The 21,729-nt window shown below is 39.4% G+C and overlaps 1 protein-coding gene across 6 annotated transcripts in view; it reads left to right on the top strand.

The window, feature by feature from the left end:
* BRSK1 (BR serine/threonine kinase 1) overlaps positions 1 to 21,729 on the top strand; it is a 60,045-nt gene that overhangs the window by 13,268 nt on the left and 25,048 nt on the right. For 2 of the 6 annotated variants that reach the window (XM_026677593.2, XM_087947520.1), the window contains exons 2-7: positions 5,304 to 5,398; positions 11,913 to 11,998; positions 15,854 to 15,994; positions 18,165 to 18,281; positions 19,403 to 19,436; positions 20,903 to 20,971. In XM_026677593.2, the coding sequence (XP_026533378.1) occupies positions 5,304 to 5,398; positions 11,913 to 11,998; positions 15,854 to 15,994; positions 18,165 to 18,281; positions 19,403 to 19,436; positions 20,903 to 20,971 (542 nt within the window). Of the gene's footprint in view, positions 1 to 5,303; positions 5,399 to 11,912; positions 12,003 to 15,853; positions 15,995 to 18,164; positions 18,282 to 19,402; positions 19,437 to 20,902; positions 20,972 to 21,729 lie in introns of those variants that run through there. The other 4 variants (XM_087947522.1, XM_087947521.1, XM_087947523.1 and 1 more) reach the window with 4 other exon arrangements.

Genomic DNA, 21,729 nt, shown 5'->3' with positions numbered 1-21,729 from the left:
GTGATTGTATTCAATGGGTTCAGTTGCTTTCAAGGTTGGGAACCCAATGAAACCTAAGTTCCTTTGGGCCCACAGCCATGATTTTGTTTCTGCTAGAATACTCTGTTGGCCTGTATTCTGGAATCTATAGATTCCATAGTGGACATGGTAGCTAAACACGGTAGCAAAAATAGGGATAGCTAGTTGAGGAAAAACTGTGAAAACATGACTGAGGCAAAATATGGCAACACTATTCAAAATCAAGATCTGTTTCCTCTTGTTCCAGAATTCAGGACAGAACAATGGCTCTAAATTTTAGAAAAATAAATTCTAGTAAACCATTAAGAACATGTTCTTATCAGTAAATGTAGTTTGATAGAAGTATCACTGATAAAGAGATTTTTGGATCCTTTTTTCCTGGATGTATTTAAGAAGAGGATAATATCCATCTATCAACAAGCCTTTAATTTGGGTCCCCCCACACAGACCAAGGGGATGGATTACATGGCAGTCCTGTGGCTTCTTATGTGTTATTCCAACTCAGGCAATGAAACTAATTTGGTAAAATGTAGCTCAGTTAAGCATTTTCATTGACTTACAATTATAGAATCATAAAATAAGAGTTGGAGATAATGTAGTCCAAAATTTCCCAACCTTGGTAACTTCCTGAGGAGTGGCGTTCAGTACCCAGGATTCCCTAGCCAGCTTGGCCATTGCTGAGAACTCTGAGAGTTGAAGTCAACATTTCTAAAATTTTCCATGGTTGGGGATCACTGATCCAGTCCAAGCCCTTACCATATGCAGGAATTGGTATCAACAGATGGCTGCCCAGCCTTTCAAATACCCCCACCAAAATATATCATCACCTTCCAAGGCATTCTAATTCATTCTTGAACAGAACTTACCAGCCTGACATTTTTCCCAATGTCCACTTGAAATGTACCTCTTTATAGCTTAGTCTCAGTTGTCCTCTTTTTTGTCCTGTCTTATAGGACATCTCTAAGAATTTTGTCAGAATTTTTGTCTGGCTTCTATAATAACAATCCTTCAGATATTTGAAGGCAACACTCATGTCTTCCCTCAATTATATCTAAGTGAAACAACACCAGAAACAACTCCAACTATTCCTCATAAGATTTTTCCTCTTCCAGCCTCCTTTATATCTAGGTTGCTCCAGTTTGTCACTATCCTTCCTAAAATGTGGTGCCCAGAGCTGCACACAATATTCTAGGTATGGTTTAACCAATACAAAATAAAGAGAAACAACAAGCTTTTTTCTTGGCTGTGTTCATGTTGTATAACTGGAAACACAGCCTATACAAATTGTTGATTCCTGTCTCCTTTAATATACTGTCTAAATTGCATATTTAGACAGTATATTAAGGGAGATAGGAATCAACAATTTGTAGTGCTAGTGCCAGATTCTTGCTAACTAACTGCCAACTATGTCATAGACCAGAGACATGAATTATCACTTTTTGTCCTCAAATCCATTTGATGTTTTCTTCTGTAGAAGAAGAGAATATGGCCAAGAAGGATTCCATGATGACAGCATCATCCTTGGTTAGATGCAGTGGATTTGTCCTTTTTATTAGTTGAAAATTTGAGGTATACAAGTCAAATATTTTAAGTGGAATGTTCTATAAAATTCATTGACATCCATTTAATAAAAACAGCAACAACCACCCTAGGAGCGATTTTGACTTTAAAATCTCTACTCAACCTTGAAGTCCAATGGATGATTTTTCTGGAAGCCGTTATTTCTCTCAGCCTAATCTACCTCACAGGATTGTTGTGGGAAAAAATGATGGAAAAAGAAGAATAGAACCATATATACAACCTTAGAGAAAGGACAGAGATTCCATTTATCTATCTTTATTTATTAAAAAAAGAACTAATTTTATGGATTTGCTAAAATTCTGTGAACTAATAGTTGGGGGTTTATTTGCAGAGTTGGTACCTAAATACTAAGGCACAAGTGCAACTAGTTTATGGATAGTTGAGGAAATGTGGTTGGATCCAGTCCAGTTTTAAAATATGATTTTGATATTATATCAGAAACCAATTTCATTATATTTCAAAGCAGGAGGATTTATGGTCTGATTTATGGTAATTTCAGGAAACAACTGCCTTTAATTCATAGAATCCGTTCGATGTTTTTAGTCTTTAAGTGTTTACAGCATTGCGATCCTTGAAAAGAGAAGTAAGAGGCAGGAAATTTAAATCAATTAAAGATCCATTCATAACCTTTGAGAATGTAAGAAATGTGACAGCATTTCATCTCTCTTTTGTGAATGTTAAGGCACTTATCTCTAACTGCCATCATGCTGTGGCCAGCTTTAAATAAAAGTAAGAATGCTAGAAATCCTCCTGCTCATCAAAATAAATTTTTTTGCAGCACAATCCAGACGTAGAGATCATGCTTTTGAGTAGAACTGGGATTTTGAATTTCTCCTCTTAGTCAATATAGTCATGATATTCACATGTTTGTTTTTGCTACCCTGGTCCTGCAGCATCATTTAATGTCTGAAGGATCTATGGCTATATAGATAGACATTTAGATATAGACATGCTATATAGATAGACATTTATCTATCCGTGCCAGCTCATTATTGCCTATACTGAAACTCTTGTCAAATGCAGAGAAATACATGCATAAAATAAGGGGGTGAAAAGGTTTCCCACAAATTTTCTACTTCATCATTTTCTTTATGGTAAGGGAATAATATTGGCTTATCGTCAATGCTTGATCCAGTTAATTAAATTAAATATTTGTGCCATTATATGTTTGGTAATCTTTGTAATAACAGATAGTCCTTGATTGACATTGAAGTGGCAATGGAACTGGAAAAAGTGACTTATGACCGTTTCCCACACTTATGACTGTTGTAGCATCACCAAGATCAAGTGATTAAAATTCAGATGCTTGGCAATTGGTTCATATAGGCTGCTGTGTCCTGGGGTCATTTGATCACCTTTTGCAACCTTCTGACAAGCAAAGTCAAGGGGGAAGCCAGATGCATTTATACAATTGTGTTACTAACTTAACAACTGCAGTGATTCACTGAACAACCGTGACAAGAAAGATTGTAAAATGGGGCAAAAGTCACAACAACCGCCTCACTTAGCAACAGAAATTTCAGGCTCAACTGTTGTCGTAAGTCAAGGACTACCTGTATTTCTGTTATTGTCACAGAGGGTGTCAGAGAAATACAGAAAGTTAAAATGCTTAGTATGTTTGCTTTTTTGCATTTATTTGGTCATCCTTGGTCATCCTTACTTTGAGGACAGCTCAAGACAGATAAAGTTGCAGTTCTAATTCTGCATCTTGCAGAGAAGTGGGGAATACTGAAAAAAAGGGGCTAATGATGAAAAGATACTATATTTCAGTGGGAATTGGAACTGTCCTATCTCTGAATGTCCCTATACTCTGGATTAATTCCAGAGTATAAGCATTTTCCTTGCAAGCTAATATTAGTGTTGTGAAGGCCATCCAGTTTTGTTCGCCATGATATTAAAAAAATATTGAGACTTTAGAAAGAGTGCAGAGAAGAATAACTAAGATGATTAGGAGATTGGAGTCAAAAACAGATAAAGAACAGTTGCTGGAATTGGTATGTTTAGTTTAATGAAAACAAGGACTAAGAGTGACATGCCAGCAGTGTTCCAGTATCTGAGGTAGGCTGCCACAAAGAAAAGGGAGTCAAGCTATTCTCCAAAGCACCCAAGGTAGGACAAGAAGCAATGGATGGAAACTAATCGAGGAGAGAAGCAACCTTAGAGCTAAGGAGAAATTTCCTGACAGAATAATTAATCACTGGAACAACTTGCCTGTAGAATTTGTGGGTGCTTGAACACTAGAAGTTTTTAAGAGGAGATTAAGCAACCATTTGTCTGAAATGGTATAGGGTTTCAGGCCTGAGCAGGGGTTTGGACTAGAAGACCTCCAAGGTCCCTTCCAACTCTGTTATTCTAATCTAGTTTATTTCCCAAACAATACTACATGGGTTTTATGCCCCATGGATAAGATAGCACTGAAGCATTTATGCACATACTTGGAAATACACACACAAATGTTTTCCATGGAACACATGCTCAGATTTGCTTTGCAAATATTGCATTATTGCTATTTATAATATCTTTAATAGATGCTAAATTTACAAATATGACAAGTGAAGAGAGCAACCCTGGTTAAATAGCAATTTTGAGAAGAGATCCTTCCACCATTCTTGTATCTTCTGTATTAACCCTCTAACTTCTCAGCTAACTCTGCTTCTATTTCTTTCTTGTCCATACAGCAAAAGTTATTTCTCTGTCTCAAGCCTCTCTGCCAAGCCCTAAACTTAGCTTTGAAGAGATGTTAAGTAAAATGCAAGATTTGGTTCGAGTTATTAAATTTCAGAGCAATGACCCAAGAACACCAGGTGGCTGTGTATGGCCACTCTTTCAGCTTCTCACATGCTCCGAAACCATTCATGAGTTTTTCTGGGAAGTTGTAAGAATCAGTAAATGTAGATACCTGCGAATTATTTCAGTCATAGGGGAAAAAATGGAAGACTACAGATAGTCCTTGACTTAAAATCACAATTGAGCCCAAAATTTCTGTTGCTAAGTGAGATAGTTATTAAGTGAATTTTGCCTCATTTCCTGACTTTTCTGGCCAAAGTGGTTAAGTGAATTAGTCATGTGTCGCAGTTAGTCACGTGGTTGGTTGTTAAGTGAATCTGGATTCCCCATTGACGTCATTGGTCAGAAGGTCGCAAAGGGATTCAAGTAACCCCAGGGCAGTGCAACCGACATAAATATGAATCAGATGCCAAGCGCTTGAATTTTGATCACGTGACCGGTCATAACTCACTTTTTTCAGAGCCGTTATAATTTTGAACAGTCACTAAATAAATTGTTGTAAGTCAAAGATTTCCTGAATTCTGGAGAGAGGTTAGTGGCAGAAAAGAGACGGGGTAGAGGGGGGCAACTACATCAGTATAGTTGCTGCCTACTCAAGAATGGATGGAGAACACTTGAACTCAGAAATAAGGAAAGGCTTGAAGAGATTCAACTTTGAAGGGTCACTAAATGAACTGTTGTAAGTCGAAGACTACCTAGTTCCAGTTCATCCACAGCCTTCTTCTGCTCTATCCTTTCTCTGCCAATGCATCTTTTACCTGCCTTGCAGCTCCTCATCTCTGAAGGCTACCAAGCATGTGCTAGTAAACAGGCACATTTGAAGGAGGTGCCATTGCAGAGAATGGAATGAACTGATTTCTCAAAGCTTTGGTAGATTGCATTACGGTAGAACTCTAGTGCCTTTCTTGTTTCCATAGGTCTGGTGAAGCTGGGAGTACACTGCATTACAGGGCAGAAAGTTGCCATTAAGATAGTGAACCGGGAAAAGCTTTCTGAGTCTGTACTGATGAAGGTAAGCAAGTCATATTTCTTGGGGTTATAGCAGGGGGATGAGGGGTGGGTGCAGGAGATTGGAGAAGAGGGAGAAGGCCAAAAAAAGTGAGGCCCTGAATCCACAATCCAGAGAGAAATAAATTGCTATGCTTTCTACACATCTCATCTCTGACTCTCACCTTCCTTCCCATGGGAAGGTCAAAGTCTGATAAAAGTGGAAGATACCTAATTGATTCATTGTCTGTATTAGTGCCCTGAAGGAAGTTGCCAGTCAATTTCTAGCCACTGGGAAATTTGCAAAATTAATGCAATCTCTCACCAAGTTGTCAAGTGTAAAGAAGACAGCACACAGTGATGTTAATAAGGTGGCTTCTCCACTAGGTACTTAGAGCAACTTCATAGCAGCCCCTAGCTGTCATTGAAGTTATATTCATCCCGTCCTCATTATTGCAATCCCATCAATTTGGCACAGCAATGGAGGGATGACTATAGAAAGTGTTCTAAGTAACTGATGGTATTCGGGGGTGGGTAAATGATGATATAAGCGTCATGCAGATGCCATGACTTTTAGGTATTTGCATCCTACATTATGACTCAAGTACGCACTAACATCATTGGTACAATAACTCTTGACACAAATGTCATTTTGGAATCCTCAAGGTTTTGCTGTGGACCCTTGTGGCAGCAAGTTATTAGTGGCGAAGGAGCAGTAGGATTTTTCTGCCTAACGATGCACAAAACATAGACAAATACTCTAAAACGTATACGATCTTTGTATGAGAATGGCACAACCCAGAACAGAATCAGGGTTAAGTAACACTCCCATGGGGGCTCTAATATCCTGTTCTTGATCTGTTTGTCCAAACCATCTCAATCTGCACCATCAGAGCAATTTTTTTTCCTTGCCTTTGATTCTTTTTTGCAAAGTGGAATAATCTCATGGGTTTGGTTCAACTGAAGTATTTTTCTGTACAGTGGTACGGTTTCCCCCTTTCTGAAGTTTGTGCTAATGTGGAAAAAAAATCACTGAAAAGACTCTCCAAATACAAGGTAGCTTTAGCCATAAAGCAAATGGTAATTTGGTTTTTTTTTTTTTTTTTTAATTGGGGCAACTGCATCCCTTTTTTTCTCCCTTTTAGGAGAAAAAGAGCACCTGAAATTGTCATGCATAGAAAAGGAGAAGCTTACTAAATCTTTGCATGCTCTTAGTTGATCTAAGTGCTAGAGCCCACTGTAACTACATAGCCAAAAAAGCATTAAGAGTTGTTAACCTAATCTTACGTAGCTTTTTCTCTGGTAATATTACACTACTAACTAGAGCATACAAAACATTTGCTAGACCAATACTCGAATACAGCTCATCAGTCTGGAACCCACATGACGTATCTGATATTAACACAGTTGAGAAAGTCCAGAAATATTTCACAAGAAGAGTTCTCCACTCCTCTACTCATTGCAGAATACCTTATGCCACCAGACTAGACCTAGAAAACCTAGAACTACGCCGCCTTCAGAAGGTAGTATAGTATATAAAATCATACATTGCAATGTCCTACCAGTCAATGAATACTTCAGCTTCAACCATAACAATACAAGATAATACAATAGATACAAACTCAAGGTCAATCGCACCAATCTTGATTGCAGGAAATACGACTTCAGCAACAGAGTGGTCAATGTCTGGAATACTCTACCTGACTCTGTAGTTTCTTCCCCAAACCCCAAAAACTTTAACCTTAGACTGTCTACTATTAACCTCACCCCTTTCCTAAGAGGTCTGTGCATAAGCGCTCCAAAGTGCCTACCGTCCCTGTCCTATTGTTTCTTTTATTTTTCTTATATGTATCCATGTATTCATAACTATGTTTTTACTTATACCTATTATTTTATAAGCAATTGACAAACCAAATAAAATAAATAAAAAAATAAATAAATAGTTGGCGTTGGAAGAAATATCCTTCTGGGTTCAGTTCCAAGTGGGGAAGAAAGACACTGGAAACATGGTGACTGCTTGGAAAGATGGTTTAATGATGGACAGGATCACATGCCCTGGGTAAAGAAAGAAGGGAAAAGATGCTGAGAGTCCTTTGGTTTTATGCCCTCTCTAGGCTTTGAACTTCCTGGGGCACAGGAAGAGTATCCTGATTGGTTGCTGTCAAAAGTCACAGCTAGCTTTGTAGGTTGTCTATGTGCTAAGTTTGGTTGAATCAGCAATACGTTTGCTGGATGATGCAAGGAAGGGCAATTGAATGGCTCTGCCTGAAGAAGGTAGATCTTTGTTATGTAGAATACACTGGCCTAGGCCATAATGGCCCATTAACAAAGGTGGGAGGGCTGAGTTTCTGCCTGAGCTTCTACTTTTCCTTTAGGGGAAATATTCTGCCTTTTCAATATATCCTAAAATATTTCACTCCTCTAGGAGGGGCGTGGGTTTTAACTTCCAACGTTGGTGTTTGGTAAGATTGGATCAAATGCCCAGTACACAGGAAAGCAAAACAAATCACAGAAAGGTATATATATATATATGAGGGGTTTATATCAAATTGAGTGCCTTGTGTTTGCCAGTTAATGTTCTGCCAAGTACTTTGAGGACAAGTTGACAAGCTGATAAAACACAAGTGGGTGACAGACAAAGATCTTGCCTGGAGGCCTTGAGCAAAAACTAGATGCCCACTTTCTGTAGCGTAGTGATAGACTCAAAGAAACAATTCTTTATTTTCACCTGTAGATAGAGGTGGTATTCAGCAGGTTCTGACCAGTTCTGGAGATTTTCCGGTAGCGGAAATTTTGAGTAGTTCGGAGAACCGGCAAATACCACACCTCTGACTGGAGATTTTGCAGTATCCTTCCCCTGCCACGCCCACCAAGCCACGCCCACGGAACCGGCAGTTTAAAAAAAAATTGAACCCCACCACTGCCTGTAGAGCGTTTGCATGTTCTTCCAGCTTCATCTTAGTCTTAAGTCACTTTTTTTCAATTCAGAGATGGCTGGTTTAGAAATATGAAATGTAAATAAAAGGATACACTTTTATAGCTCGGGTTTTAGATTTTGGCAGTGATCTGCTCTCCAAGCTTGTTTCCATTTAGTTTCTGAATGTTTCATTACCAGACTAGGTAACATCATCAGCAGGATGTCAAGTCATAAAACATTTTGTATACATTTTTATAGTTGACAACAGAAAGAAGGGGGGGGTTCGAAGAGCAGGCAACAATGTGAAATCGAAAGTACATTTCATTCATATTTGCTTCAAAGACTGATTAGATGGCTGAAGCTTCTGCTGGGAAAAAGTCTAATTGGAGAGCATGATTGATGACTCTTGGCTATGGACGTTTTTCATTGGGTGTGTGGGCAGGGGTGGGTTTCTTCCAATTCGCACCTATTTGCTAGAACCGGTTGTTAACATTCTAAGCAGTTCGGAGAACTGGTTGTTAGAAGAAATTACTGGCCTAATCCTGTAATGAAGGCAGGAAGGAAACATTCTGGTGTTGCTTACAGAAACTGCCTCTCCATTAACTCTTATTACATTCTTGGCAGGACTAGACTTCCTGTCTCAGGAACGTCTCTGGAGTTTTTTTCCCCTCCTTTGCTGGTACTTTGCTTGTGTGGGGTGACCATTCAAAGTTACAATGGCACTGAAAAAAGTGACTTATGACCCTTTTTCACACTAACGACTGTTGCAGCATCCCCACAGTCACGAGAGGCCATGCAAGGAGATGCGTGCCTCGATGTGAGTGATGTTGAGTTGGCCACACCCAGCCAGTCACATGACCACCAAGCCATGTCCACCCAGTCACATGACCACCAAGCCACATCCACCACCTAAGCCACACCCACAGAACCGGTTGTTAAAAATTTGAATCCTACCTTGGGTGTGGGGAGTGGAAAGCAGGATCAAGGGTGACAGTGAATTACGTATCTAAGAGTTGGCTGTGCCCAGGTTAGTGCTGGATGTAGAATGTTACCTTCAAATAAATCCTCTTTAGTTTTGTGAGTGTGGTTCAAGGCTCATGATTTAATTGGAGTAACTGCTGGAACCCTGATACAGGAGTTTTTTGTCTTATTCCTCATTCCTCAAGAAAATCCTGCTGATGATGTTACCTAGTCTGATAATGAAAAATTCAGAAACTAACTGGAAACCAGCTTGGAGAGCAAACCACTGCCAAAATAAAATAAAATAATTCCAGATGACCTTAGTGACTCCTTAATAAAGCTAACTGTTCCCTAGATATTCCTTTTTGTACAGTTCACTCTTCAACCTGCTTATACAATTTTTTAAAAAGCACAGTAAAAAAGAGAAATAGTTTAACACCACAATTTGTTATTGGGAAAGGGAAAAAATAATATGGCAACAAAACAACATACAGTATCTAATTAAAAATTTTGCGCAGTGCATAACTTGGTGAAACTATCAGGCCACCTGATAGGTGAGTATAGGATTAGCATCCTTGAAAATAATAAACATAATTTTTTTTGATGTGGTCCTCATATTTTGAAATCCCTCCCCCTCCTTCTTCCTTCCCTCCCCTCCTCTCCTTCTTCCTTTCCTTTCCTTTCCTTTCCTTTCCTTTCCTTTCCTTTCCTTTCCTTTCCTTTCCTTTCCTTTCCTTTCCTTTCCTTCCCTTCCCTTCCCTTCCCTTCCCTTCCCTTCCCTTCCCATTTTTCCCCTTTCCTTTTTCATTTTCCAACAGTGTGTTTTTGGCATTTTCTATTCTGGATATCTCATACATTTGAATAGGATTAAACCCGCTACATAACCCAACACCCAACTTCTTTGTTATAATAACTGTTTATGAGATTTATGATTACCTGCGTCACGGCTATTTAATATTCATACAAAAAAATGTTAGTAGTCTGCTCTTGATTACACTAGAATTTCTCCCTCCCAATGATGGGGTTTAGATTGACTTCCAGATGAATTTCTAATACTAAATGAGGCAATCAAGACCACTACCTGATCCAGCATGCTACAATATCCCTGCCTGATTAAAAGTCCCCGCGAGGGAATAGGCAATTTGCATGCATACATGGCTTCCTTTTCTTTCCTGTTTGTTTAATTATGGACAAAGCAACTCAAAATTCACTTAGCAGATGTTTCGCTTAGCAACAGAAATTTTGGACTCAGTTTTAGTCACAACTCGAGGACTACCTGTACTTCCTTTTGTGTCTTGTTCCCTTGGTGTTTTGGCAGATCTGCCTTGCTGTTTCTGCCATTTCTCTTTGTAAAGGAAGAATCACTCCTCCTTCCCACAATCCTGGTGTTAAACTTTGTTATAAGGATCTTAAGTGGGACCTGTCAAGTACCAGCCGGGAATTGTTCAAATAGAACATCCAAGTAGCTTCTCAACTTACAACAATTCATTTAGTGACTGTTCAAAGTTACAATGGCACTGAAAACAGTGACTTAGGAGCGCTTTTCACACAGACAACCATTGCAGCATCCACATGACCACCTGACCAAAATCCAGACAGAATCAAAATTCAGGCGCTTGGCAATTGGTTCATATTTATGACTGTGGTGCCATGTGATCCCCTTTTGTGACCTTCTAACAAGCAAAATCAATGGGGAAGCCAGATTCATTTAGCAACTGGTTATAACTTATCAACTGCAGTGATTCGCTCAATAACGGTGGCAAGAAAATCACGCAAAACTCAATGAACAAATGTCTCACTTAAAAACAGACATTTTGGGCTCCATTGTGGCCATAAGGTGAGGGCTACCTATAGTCTGTTCTCTTCTGGAGCCCAGGTATGAATGGCAGTTTCCAGTGACCAAAGGAAGAGGCACGGTGAAGCAGCCTGAAGTGACCAATAGGAATTGGGGACATCTTTTACCCCTGTCTGCACCCAAGACCATACGCTCAATGAGGCATGCATGAAGGGTATTGCCTGCCAATTATATTTGGAGAAGAGAGGAAAAATGACTTTAAAACTAAAACAACCTTACACTGCTTCACCTGTGGGTTGTGGGTAAGAGGCCATGGCTTTTAAGAAGCTCCTGGGACATGTCTGTGTCTTGCTTAGAGAGACATGATGACGAGCTTCAGGGAATATCTTCTGTGATAGGTGTCTGCAACCATTCCTTCAAGATATTGTGGCTTTACAGGTTTGATGAATGCATCACCTGGCAAGACAACGCAGCCACTCATGATTCAAAGAATTATCACAAGACCAGGGAAAGGGGGAAGGAAAAAAAGAAATGGTATATGAAGAAAACAGCAAAATAATGTAGTAGGGAGTAAAAGATATGAAAATGAGTTGGTGGGAAAAGCCCTTGTCTCCATCTGCCCCAATTCTGGATCCTAGGACACAAACAGAATCAATATTTCATTTTATTGATTTATTTATTAAATTTATATGCCACCCATATCACTGTGGCATATCACTGAGCTGGCCACAGCTAGTTGGCTGTGGCAAGTTGGTCATAGTGAGCTGGCTATGGCAAATTGGTTGTGGTGAGTTGGCCATGGCTAGTTGGTTGTGACGAATTGTCATAGACCCATAAACATTTTCTCTCTTTTTTCTTCCATTGCAGGTGGAACGGGAAATTGCCATTCTGAAGCTGATTGAACACCCTCACGTACTCAAACTTCATGATGTCTACGAGAACAAAAAATACTTGTAGGTATTTATTAGCAGATGGCCTCCCACTTGCAAATGGGGCCCTGGATACATACCGGCCAGAGTGAAATACAGGTAGTCTTTGACTTACAACAGTTTGTTCAGTGACCATTCGAAGTTTCAATGGCACTGAAAAAAATGACTTCTGATTGTTTTTCACACTTACGACCATTACAGCAACTGACTCATTTTTATGAAGGTGGCAGTGCCCTGAGGTCATGTGATCCCCTTTTGTGACCTTCTGACAAGCAATGTCAATGGGGAAGCCGGATTCACTTAACAATCATGATACTAACTTAACAACTGCAGTGGTTCACTTAGTAACTGTGGCAAGAGAGGTCATAAAATAGGGCAAAACTAATTTAACAACTGTCCCACTCAGCAATAGGTATTTTACTCTCAACTGTGATTGTAAGTCAAAGACTACCTGTAGTTTTTTCTAGAAATTAGCCACATTCCAACCTGGAATATTGTAATCTCATTCTATGGATTTGCTTGCTAAGGATTCAACACTCAGGAGAAATGTGGGGCCTTCTTTCCAGTCATACATGTAGCTATAGGGGTTACAACTCCAGACTTATTATTATTAAATTATTGCAAATAATTGCCAAAGGCTACTAATTAATGTGTGAAACAGCCCTGGATTCGTGCAATGTGTAAAATCATTAACCCACCCATCTTCCCCAATCACTATGATTCAATGCCCCTGTTACGTTCTTAATCACGATGTTGCCTGCAACAAACCTACATGAGAAACCACTCAGGTACTATTCTACCTTCCCCAAACCCCTTTTCCTGATATTTGATGTTCTTATGCCATATAAAGAAGAGCAGGATTGGCCATTGAGGGTTGCTTTAACATTTGCCATGGGATAGTATCATTTCCACACTTGCAACGTAATAGTTTAGCAGGCACAGAAGAAAGGGTGAAGCATCATCCATGGCTCTATTTATGAGCAAAAAAGAACAGCTTGATATTCAAGAAGAACAGACAGAAGGCTCCCTTCACAGCTGGCCACCTGCTTAACGTCTGTTGTCTGAGGCAATGACCTCATCTATCTGAATACAGGGCCAGTTTTGGACTTCTTCTTGAAGGCAGACCAAGTTAAAGTGTGATAAACAACAGCCAAAGACCTGTGGTTTTATGAAGGCTGTTCTGAAGTGGATTCTTAAGGCTTTTTAAAGATTTATTTATCCCAAAGTATTTACCAATCCAATTACACCCTTTACTCCCAACAGATTGAGGCTACCCTCCACCCTCCTCCTCAAATTTATATTTGGCATTCTTTGAATGGGGAGGGAGAGAGGATAGCGGAAGACAGGAAATAACCATTTCCACCAATTTTGCTAAAGTAATTGAAATTCAAAAGCTTGGTTTCTGGAAAGGTGCAGGACCAATAAAAAGAAAGGAGTTGTGTTCCCATCTGTTTCTGAAATTCCTGGCACAAAGCGACAGTTTCCTGGGTGGAAGATATTTGTATTTCTCTTGGGTGTGAATGCTGCCAGAATGGCAGAGCTACTCTGTATGTATGCGTGTGTATGTACGTGTGTGTGTGTGTGTGTGTGTGTGTGTGTGTGTGAGAGAGAGAGAGGGGGGAGGGGGAGGGAGAGAGGGAAGGAGGGAGGGAGGGGGGAAATTGCAGGATAGCTGTCCAATATACCAGGCGGTGCCAGACCTCTACACATAAGCATTCTCTACGCATAAGCTTTCTTTGTCATCCTCTTCTGAATCAATGGGAGGAGATATAAAGAGAGAAACAAAGCCATAGGATAAAGGGAATGCATGGGGAGAAAATATGTATATGTGTATTAGGGCTGATATTGGGGAGCTGTATTATTAAACTTCTGGCTAGCTTTCCAGCTTTCATTTTAAGCCATGTAGCTTATCTTTGCCCAGTCTAACTGGTGAGTGCACTGGTTGGAGATAAGAGGTGCAGTTTAACATAGCCAATGATGATCTAAGCTATGCTAGAGTCTTTTAAAAAATATATATACTGCTATTAAAATAAACATTTATTTATTTTATTCATAAAAATTCAGCCAAATAACATTGAAAATGCCACATTTCAGGCTCAACTTTCTCAACTTGCCACATTTCAGGCTCAAAAATTCTCTTTTAATCATAATCCTCACTACTTATTTACTCCACTGGAAGTTTAATTGACTTTAATGGGAGTGATTTCCTTGTAGATATACTGACATGTCGGTCTTCGGAATTCATTCCCAATCAACACTGCAGAATTTCAAATTAACTTTCAAATTAAACATGCCTAAAATTACAGTGTTATGAGTCACAGTGGTGCAGTGGTTAGAGAGCAGTACTGCAAGCTACTTCTGCTGACTGCCAGCTGCCTGCAATTTGGCAGATCGAATCCCACCAGGCTCAAGGTTGACTCAGCCTTCCATCCTTCCGAGGTGGGTAAAATGAGGACCCAGATTGTTTGGGGGCAATAGGCTGACTCTGTAAACCGCTTAGAGGGGGCTGTAAAGCATTGTAAAGCGATATATAAGTCTAAGTGCTATTACTAAGTGCTTTTGCTATGTCGAAATGCCAAGTGTGAGAGTTGTCCTCATGCACAGGTAATCCTTGACTTATGACCAGTCGCTTAATAACCATTCAAAGTTACAGAGAATTCCAAAAATGGAAGTATGATTTTGTTTTGAAGTTCTGATATCCCACCCCACCTTCCCCTCCACATTAAAATGGCTGCATTTTCAAATGTTTGCAGCACCCTGTGGTGACATGACTTTACAACATTTTTCCCAGAAACCAGCATTATACTTCTGGTTTCATAGTGACCTCAAAGGAGTTTTTTTTCAAAAAGCAACTGGACTGTTTTTTCCTTGAGGAAGAAGAACAAAACATTTCGTTTCTCATTCTCATTCCATTCCATTTTGCTCTCCTCCACCCTCCCCAAAATCACAACTGATGACATTTCTTGGATGAGAAACAAAACGTTTTGTTCCTCTTCCTCAAGGAAAAAAACAGTCCAGATGTTTTTTGAAAAAGCATCTTTGAGACAACTGTGACCTGGATGACTGAAAATCTCCTCAGACATCTCAGAGTGAACAATGGGTTTGCTTAACGACTGTGGTGTTTGCTTAACGACTGCCTCAAAAAGAAGTTTTAAAAAAATCAGGTCCAGCTTTATGTCCATTGTGACTTATGACTGAAATTGTGGACTCAGTTTTGGCCATAAGTTGAGGACTACCTATGCAAGAAACATTTTTTAGGAAGCCAAGGCCAGAACCGGGGTGAAATTCAACTACCTCGCATTGGTAGGGACAATTTGAATCAGTTCATAGAGGTGATAAGGACGATTTGAATCAGTTGGTCCCACCCACGCCCACCCGCCTTCTTCCTTTTAGAGACTGAGTCCCACCAAGCCACGCCCACGAAGCCGGTAGAGAAATTTTTTAAATTTCACCCCTGGCCAGAATCTCCTTCACTCAGAACACATACAGCTGCCACCCAGCCACCCATGTACAGCTAACTATACACAACGTTTATTAAACAGAAGTCTTTCCTATAAAAAAAAACTGTAGCCATGGCTTAAATGAGCTTTGCTTGTTCTCTGTTTGAGGTTGCGTAGAAGTTGGCGATTCAATCATGGTGAAGCAATATAAAATATTTTGAATTCTATATTTCCGCCCTCCCCCCTTCTCTTTTTAACTCTCGAGATCAAAGGGTTACATCTCTTTCTCTTTTTCATTTTCTTTGCAAAGAAAATAGTTTTGCCTTGGTTTGAATGGATTCTGAGTTTGCTCCCATGGTGGTCTGATAGATTTTCAATTTCTTTTTAATTCTTGTCCTTGCTTCTTGGTCACGCTGTCTCTGGACTTCTAATGTGTTAGGTACCTTGTCTTGGAACACGTCTCAGGAGGTGAACTTTTCGATTACTTGGTTAAGAAAGGCCGCCTGACCCCCAAGGAAGCCAGGAAGTTTTTCCGACAAATTGTCTCAGCTTTGGATTTCTGCCACAGCTATTCTATATGGTGAGCTGACTGTTTTGTTATTATGAGCTCTTACAATATCTCGTTTTGTTCCTGCAGGAAAAGAAAGGAAGAAACATTTTTCTTTGGGGTTTATTTTTCTCTATTGTCTTGTGGTCATCCCCTCCTTTGTTATTTGTGTTCTATTGATTTTTTTATTGTGTCTCTAGTTTTTATGCTCCCGGCCACTTTGAATTATCATTGATAAAGAAAAATCAATACTTATTATAGTAATTATTGTTCCTTCTCCCATCCCTGGATCCTATTGATAATTGACATGCCAATTTACTCTTTATTAAAGTACATGTTTCCCTATGTCACCAGATGATCATTGATTTTCTCGCCTTTTGATCACAGTGTGATATGTAAATATTGGGAGTGGATGCTTTTTCTGGCAAAATGTAATATCTAATAAATGCAGTGGTTTCCAGACTTTCACAGTTTAAGTCCCATCCAGTCAAAGTTCTAAATACTTCATTAACATTTCAATAACTTATCCTATATCCTATCCATCACTTCTTGTCAGGCTCCCGGGAACTGAGAATGATGGTTGAGTTACTTCTGAGTAGTTTCCTTTATTATTCCTCACCCATAGTTAGAAGTCTTGCCAAACTAAAGCAACTAGTTGCATCTTTATAGATATACTCTGGGAATCTCTAGGGAGGAGCCTTCTTAACTCTCTTCCTCGCAACCAAACTCTCCATACTTCACTAACTCTTTGCCCTCTGGAATGCAGCCCCTCCCTCCTGGGAATTCAGTCTACAATCCACTGTACTTCCAAAACCCATCTATGATGTTTGTGCCATTGGCTGAGAATCACTTTGTTCTGCTTGCAGATGCACATCAAGCTTCATTTCAAGCACAGGAACAAGAACCAGTAGATATTCTAGTCACATCATCTAGCATGTTCTGCATCTGTTTGTTGCTCATAGGCTATCAATCAAATCATGGAGAACATGAAACACAGTCATCTTGATGGCCCCACAGTTCTTTATTCCCCTCATGGTTGAATTGGACCTCATTAGTTTGGCGTAGGCATCTATGTAAGCTTTGAAGTCACCTCTATTCCTGGCTTCATTTAACTTAAGATACATATAGTTTAATCCTATTTTTTAGATAATTTCTATTGACTCCTCTGATATGCTTTTTAAAAGCATATGTCTGGGTTATAAATTGTTTTGAATTGTGAATAAATAGTTGGAAATAATATTAGCATACAGCCCATCTGAGAAAATTATTTTCCAAACCAATAAATTTAGTAAAATCACAGTTCCAGTTTACAGCTTCACTGAGGAGGAAGAATAGATGAAAGATTGAAAGGAGCTAACTTGGCACTCTTGGGATTAATACATTCAAAAGTTGTTAATCCAAATATATCAAACTATACTGCTTGTTCTATACAAAAGAAACCTGCTGACTTTTAATGATCTCCCCAAAGTTAGCAAGGGAATCTAGTGAAATACACTGAAATATCTGATGTATCAAGGGTACGTTGCCAAGCTAACAGTCTTTGTGTTCAAATGGCATTTTAATGTAAGGATACCAAATCTGAGTTGCAAAAGTCTCAACAACCAGACTTTCTACTATTTAATATTGCTCTATTTAATATTCTACTACTATTTAATATTTAATATTTAAATAAGCTAAATCGGATAGCCTTACCCAACTCCTGGTTTTCTTCCCCGTGATTTCCTAAATTTACCAAATTTTATTGGCTCATGTGGCATAATAAACCATTAACATAAATTATAATACAGATTCGCATGATTCATTAGGATAAACTGAATTCATTAGTTGTCAGCATTATTATACAAACAATGTCTTATTCCACTTGGTTCAAATAAGGCAAAAGATCTTGAGAATGGTTGGGGTCCTTGAGTCGCAATAGATTTCATAATTGTGGAGCCACAAGTCATACAATATTCAGTAGAGCGTTTGCATATCACTTAAGCAAACAAAATAACCCTTAATCTATACTTCAGCATTGCCTAAAGTGGGGGAAGGGGCAAATACTTAATACTGATCTAATACTCCCACTGGGTGGAGACTGGAGAGTCATTCAGGTAATAACTTAAGGGATTTAGTGGTACAAGTTCAGACATGTTTGTGTATGTGCATGCCCATGAGCTCTGCCACTGATCAATCTCCATGGGTATTGTTTGGACCCCTTCAGCCATCGAGACTTGAAACCTGAGAATTTATTGTTGGATGAGAAGAACAACATTCGGATTGCAGATTTCGGCATGGCCTCCCTGCAGGTCGGAGATAGCCTGCTGGAAACAAGTTGTGGGTGAGCGATCCTCTAAACTGAGTCGTGCTGGCCTGTGAGACTGGGAAGTGGGAGGAAGTCAGTCACATGGCTCCTTGCATGGGTTGAGTCACACATTATTGCAGGAATACCAATGTGTCCAATGTAGTGGACATGTAAAAACAGGAAGGAAATATATGCCTGGGAACCTAGGTAAGCTGTTCCTTGACTTTAGATGGAAATGCTGTCACACATTACCATTGTCACTGAAATGTAAACGAATCAGAAATATCTGCTGTTACTTAATATTTGAAATGTGAATTGCTCCTTTGCTTGCAAGTAGAGAGACAAATTCATCAAAGCTCTGCCATATGTAGGACAGAAGAAGTTTACTACCAATGCAAATGCAAATCATATCTTCTTGGATGTGAAAATTCCTCCCATTCAACCCCAAATTTATGGTCTTAGAACATACACAGGGAGTGAGATTCAGCCAACAGATGTAGCCAATTGCATCAACCATGGCTCCTATGTGCAATGATGTTGCTTTTTTCTTAAAACAAATGATATTTGTTGAGGAAGTTGATTCTGTGATGCCAGAATTCCTAACCAAGATTTTTCCTTCCTCACAGCTATCATTTCCTTTTAAAAAGTCATTTCTACACTTCCTAATTGTGTAAATGTCAAGTTTAGCTTGGTCTTCATATTTCCGAGTTAGGAGATAGGAATTTTATTTGATAACTGTCCTGAAAGAAGGGACATATTTGTCTCTAGTGGGAGGGAAGAAAAGATTCTACCACTTCTAGAAATGTGGAGAAGTTGCTGAAGAAGCCACTTGTGTGGAATGGCCTAGAATGGTCTTCTCCAGACCACATGGGTTCAGCTGCAATTCTAAGCAACTCCCATCTAGTAGGATAATTGGCCACTCCAGAATTAACTCGAAGATGCCAAGGAAGGTTTATCCTGGCACCTGAAACCTACCAAACATCTAAAAGTCAAGGATTGCCAGAACCCATCTTAGACTGGGGAGGGGGGGTATATTTCACAGACTTCTCCTCACATGCTTGTTGAACCCATGGCCCTATGGGTTAGCTTTCTTCGGCGTTTCACTCTTCCTATCTCTCTGTCTTTCTTTCTTTTCTGCCCTCAATGCTGGGCTGCAGTTCTCCTCACTATGCATGTCCAGAGGTGATCAAGGTAAGGATTCAGGCCTAGTGCCCTCGCCTTATCTTTGTTGGTATCTGATTCCCCCATCCCCCCTTGTCCAATGGATCAGAGCAAGGACCCCCTCAAAATCTGCTTTAGCCTGCTTCAATTGCCCCCCACCCTCAATTGGAACAATTATATATTATGTACTTGTGTCCATCCATCTAGTACTACAACTCCCAGCATTCATCCTTTGCCATTAAGACCACTGGGAGTTATAACTTAAAAAGATTCAGAGGGTCAGCCCAGATTGTAAAGATGAACACACCTAAGTTTCACAGCATGACACAATATTTCAGACAATTCAAACAGATAACTTTAATAATTTAAATAACATATATTGGTTTGAGTCGAAATTGTACTCCAGAACAAACACAGAAGTAGAAATTAAATCTTTTTAAAGTTATACGGGTAGTCCTTTACTGGTGACCATAATTGAGCCTGGAATTATGGTCATAAGTCATACCAGTCATTAAGCAGGTCACCATATAACCGTGCCTGATTTTGCAACCTTTTTTTTTTTTTGCGATGGTTGTTAATTGAATACATTACCCACAATGGCCTTTTTTGTTCAAACCAGAAGTAAACATCACTTTCTGGCAAAAACCATTGTAAATTTCTGTTATGTGACTGCGGGACACTGCAAAGACTGTAAATAAAGGCCAGTTGCCAAATGACCACAATGTGACCAAATGACTGTGGATGGCACTGTCAGAACTTTGAATCCATCAAAAATTCAATCAATCAAGGACTACCTATAATTGAATTATTTTAGTTATTGTAATGAACTTGTACATATATGCATGCACTTTCATGCACCCATGTATATATACAATTCCAGTATCATCAAAAACCTGATCCAGAAGATTTGTACCGCTTTCTTGTTCCCAGCTAGTAAGAATATTTTGAAGTTAGAGGAAAGAAACTCTATCCATTCACAAGAACACTGCTGGCCATCTCAATTCTCTGTGTTCAAGTTGTATGTATGTTTGAGTTGAAACTTAGATTCTACTGGGCAAGGGCACTATCCTAATTTTTTAAAAAATACTGGAAAAGCCAAGCACGGGAAATCAGAGGAAAAGAAATCTCCAGATTCACATTAGAACACATGGATTTCCAAGGAATGTCAACCTAATATATGGTGATAAAGTTTTACAAACACTCCTTAATCAGAAAGTAAATTTTCCTCTGGGTATCTAGAGGTCTCTTCCCTTTATCTCTCTTCCCAAAGGGGACATAGTGAAGAACAGCTATCATTTTAGTGGCTTTTTTTTTAAAAAAAGTATTATACTATAAATGTATTATTATAGTTATCCCCCTTTGCAGTTGCTCTTAATGTTTGGAAAAAGCTCTCGCCCTTACTTCTGATTTCTTATTTTTCACTGATTCCTGAAATCTGCTCTCTTCCCTCCCCAAACCAATTATCAAGACCCCAATCTCTGCTTCTTGCTCTTTAGGGGGAGAAATATGATGGACGTCGCGCGGACATGTGGAGTTGTGGTGTCATCCTCTTCGCCCTCCTGGTGGTAAGTTTGTCCCAAAAATGTTTTTTCAGTCTTGGCATTTAATTCTCCATTGAGTTCTACTGTCTTCTGCCCAAGGAATCCATTTAGATCAGGGGTGGGGAACTATGGCCCTTTTATGACTCGAGGATCTCAACTCCCAGAATTACCAACTTACCAGCTGCACTGATTCACTTAATGGCAAGAAAGAGCATAAAATGGGGCAAAATCCACTTAACAAATGTCTTGCTAACCAGCAGAAATTTTGGGCTCAATTGTGTTGAAAAGTTCAGGACTACCTGCAATAATTATAATTTTTATTATTGTTTATTAAATTTATATACAGGTAGTCCTTGATTTATTACCACAATTGAGCCCCAAATTTCTGCTGCTAAGCGAAAGGTCTGTGAAGAAAATTTTGCCCCGTTTTATGACCGTTCTTGCCACAGTTGTTAAGTGAATCACTGCAGTTGGTAAGTTAGCAATATGGTTGTTAAGTGAATCTGGCTTCCCCACTGACTTTGCTTGTCAGAAAGTTGCAAAAGAGAATCACGTAACCCAGGGACTCTGCAACTGTCATATGAGTCAATTGCCAAGTGTCCAAATTTTGATCACATGATCATGAGGATGCTACAGCAGTCATAAGTGTGAAAAACAGTCATAACTCACTTTTTTCAGTGCTGTTGTAACTTTGAATGTCATTAAATGAATGGTTGTAAGTCGAGGACTACCTGTACTGGCCAATTCCCAGTGATTCTGATTGTTGTCCTGAGAATGTTTGA

This window comes from Notechis scutatus, chromosome Z (assembly GCF_049901735.1).
Source record: "Notechis scutatus isolate UNSWTSFEM ecotype Mainland chromosome Z, rNotScu1.2, whole genome shotgun sequence".
Classification (NCBI taxonomy): Eukaryota; Metazoa; Chordata; class Lepidosauria; order Squamata; family Elapidae; genus Notechis; species Notechis scutatus.
This window is presented reverse-complemented; position numbering and strand designations above follow the sequence as displayed.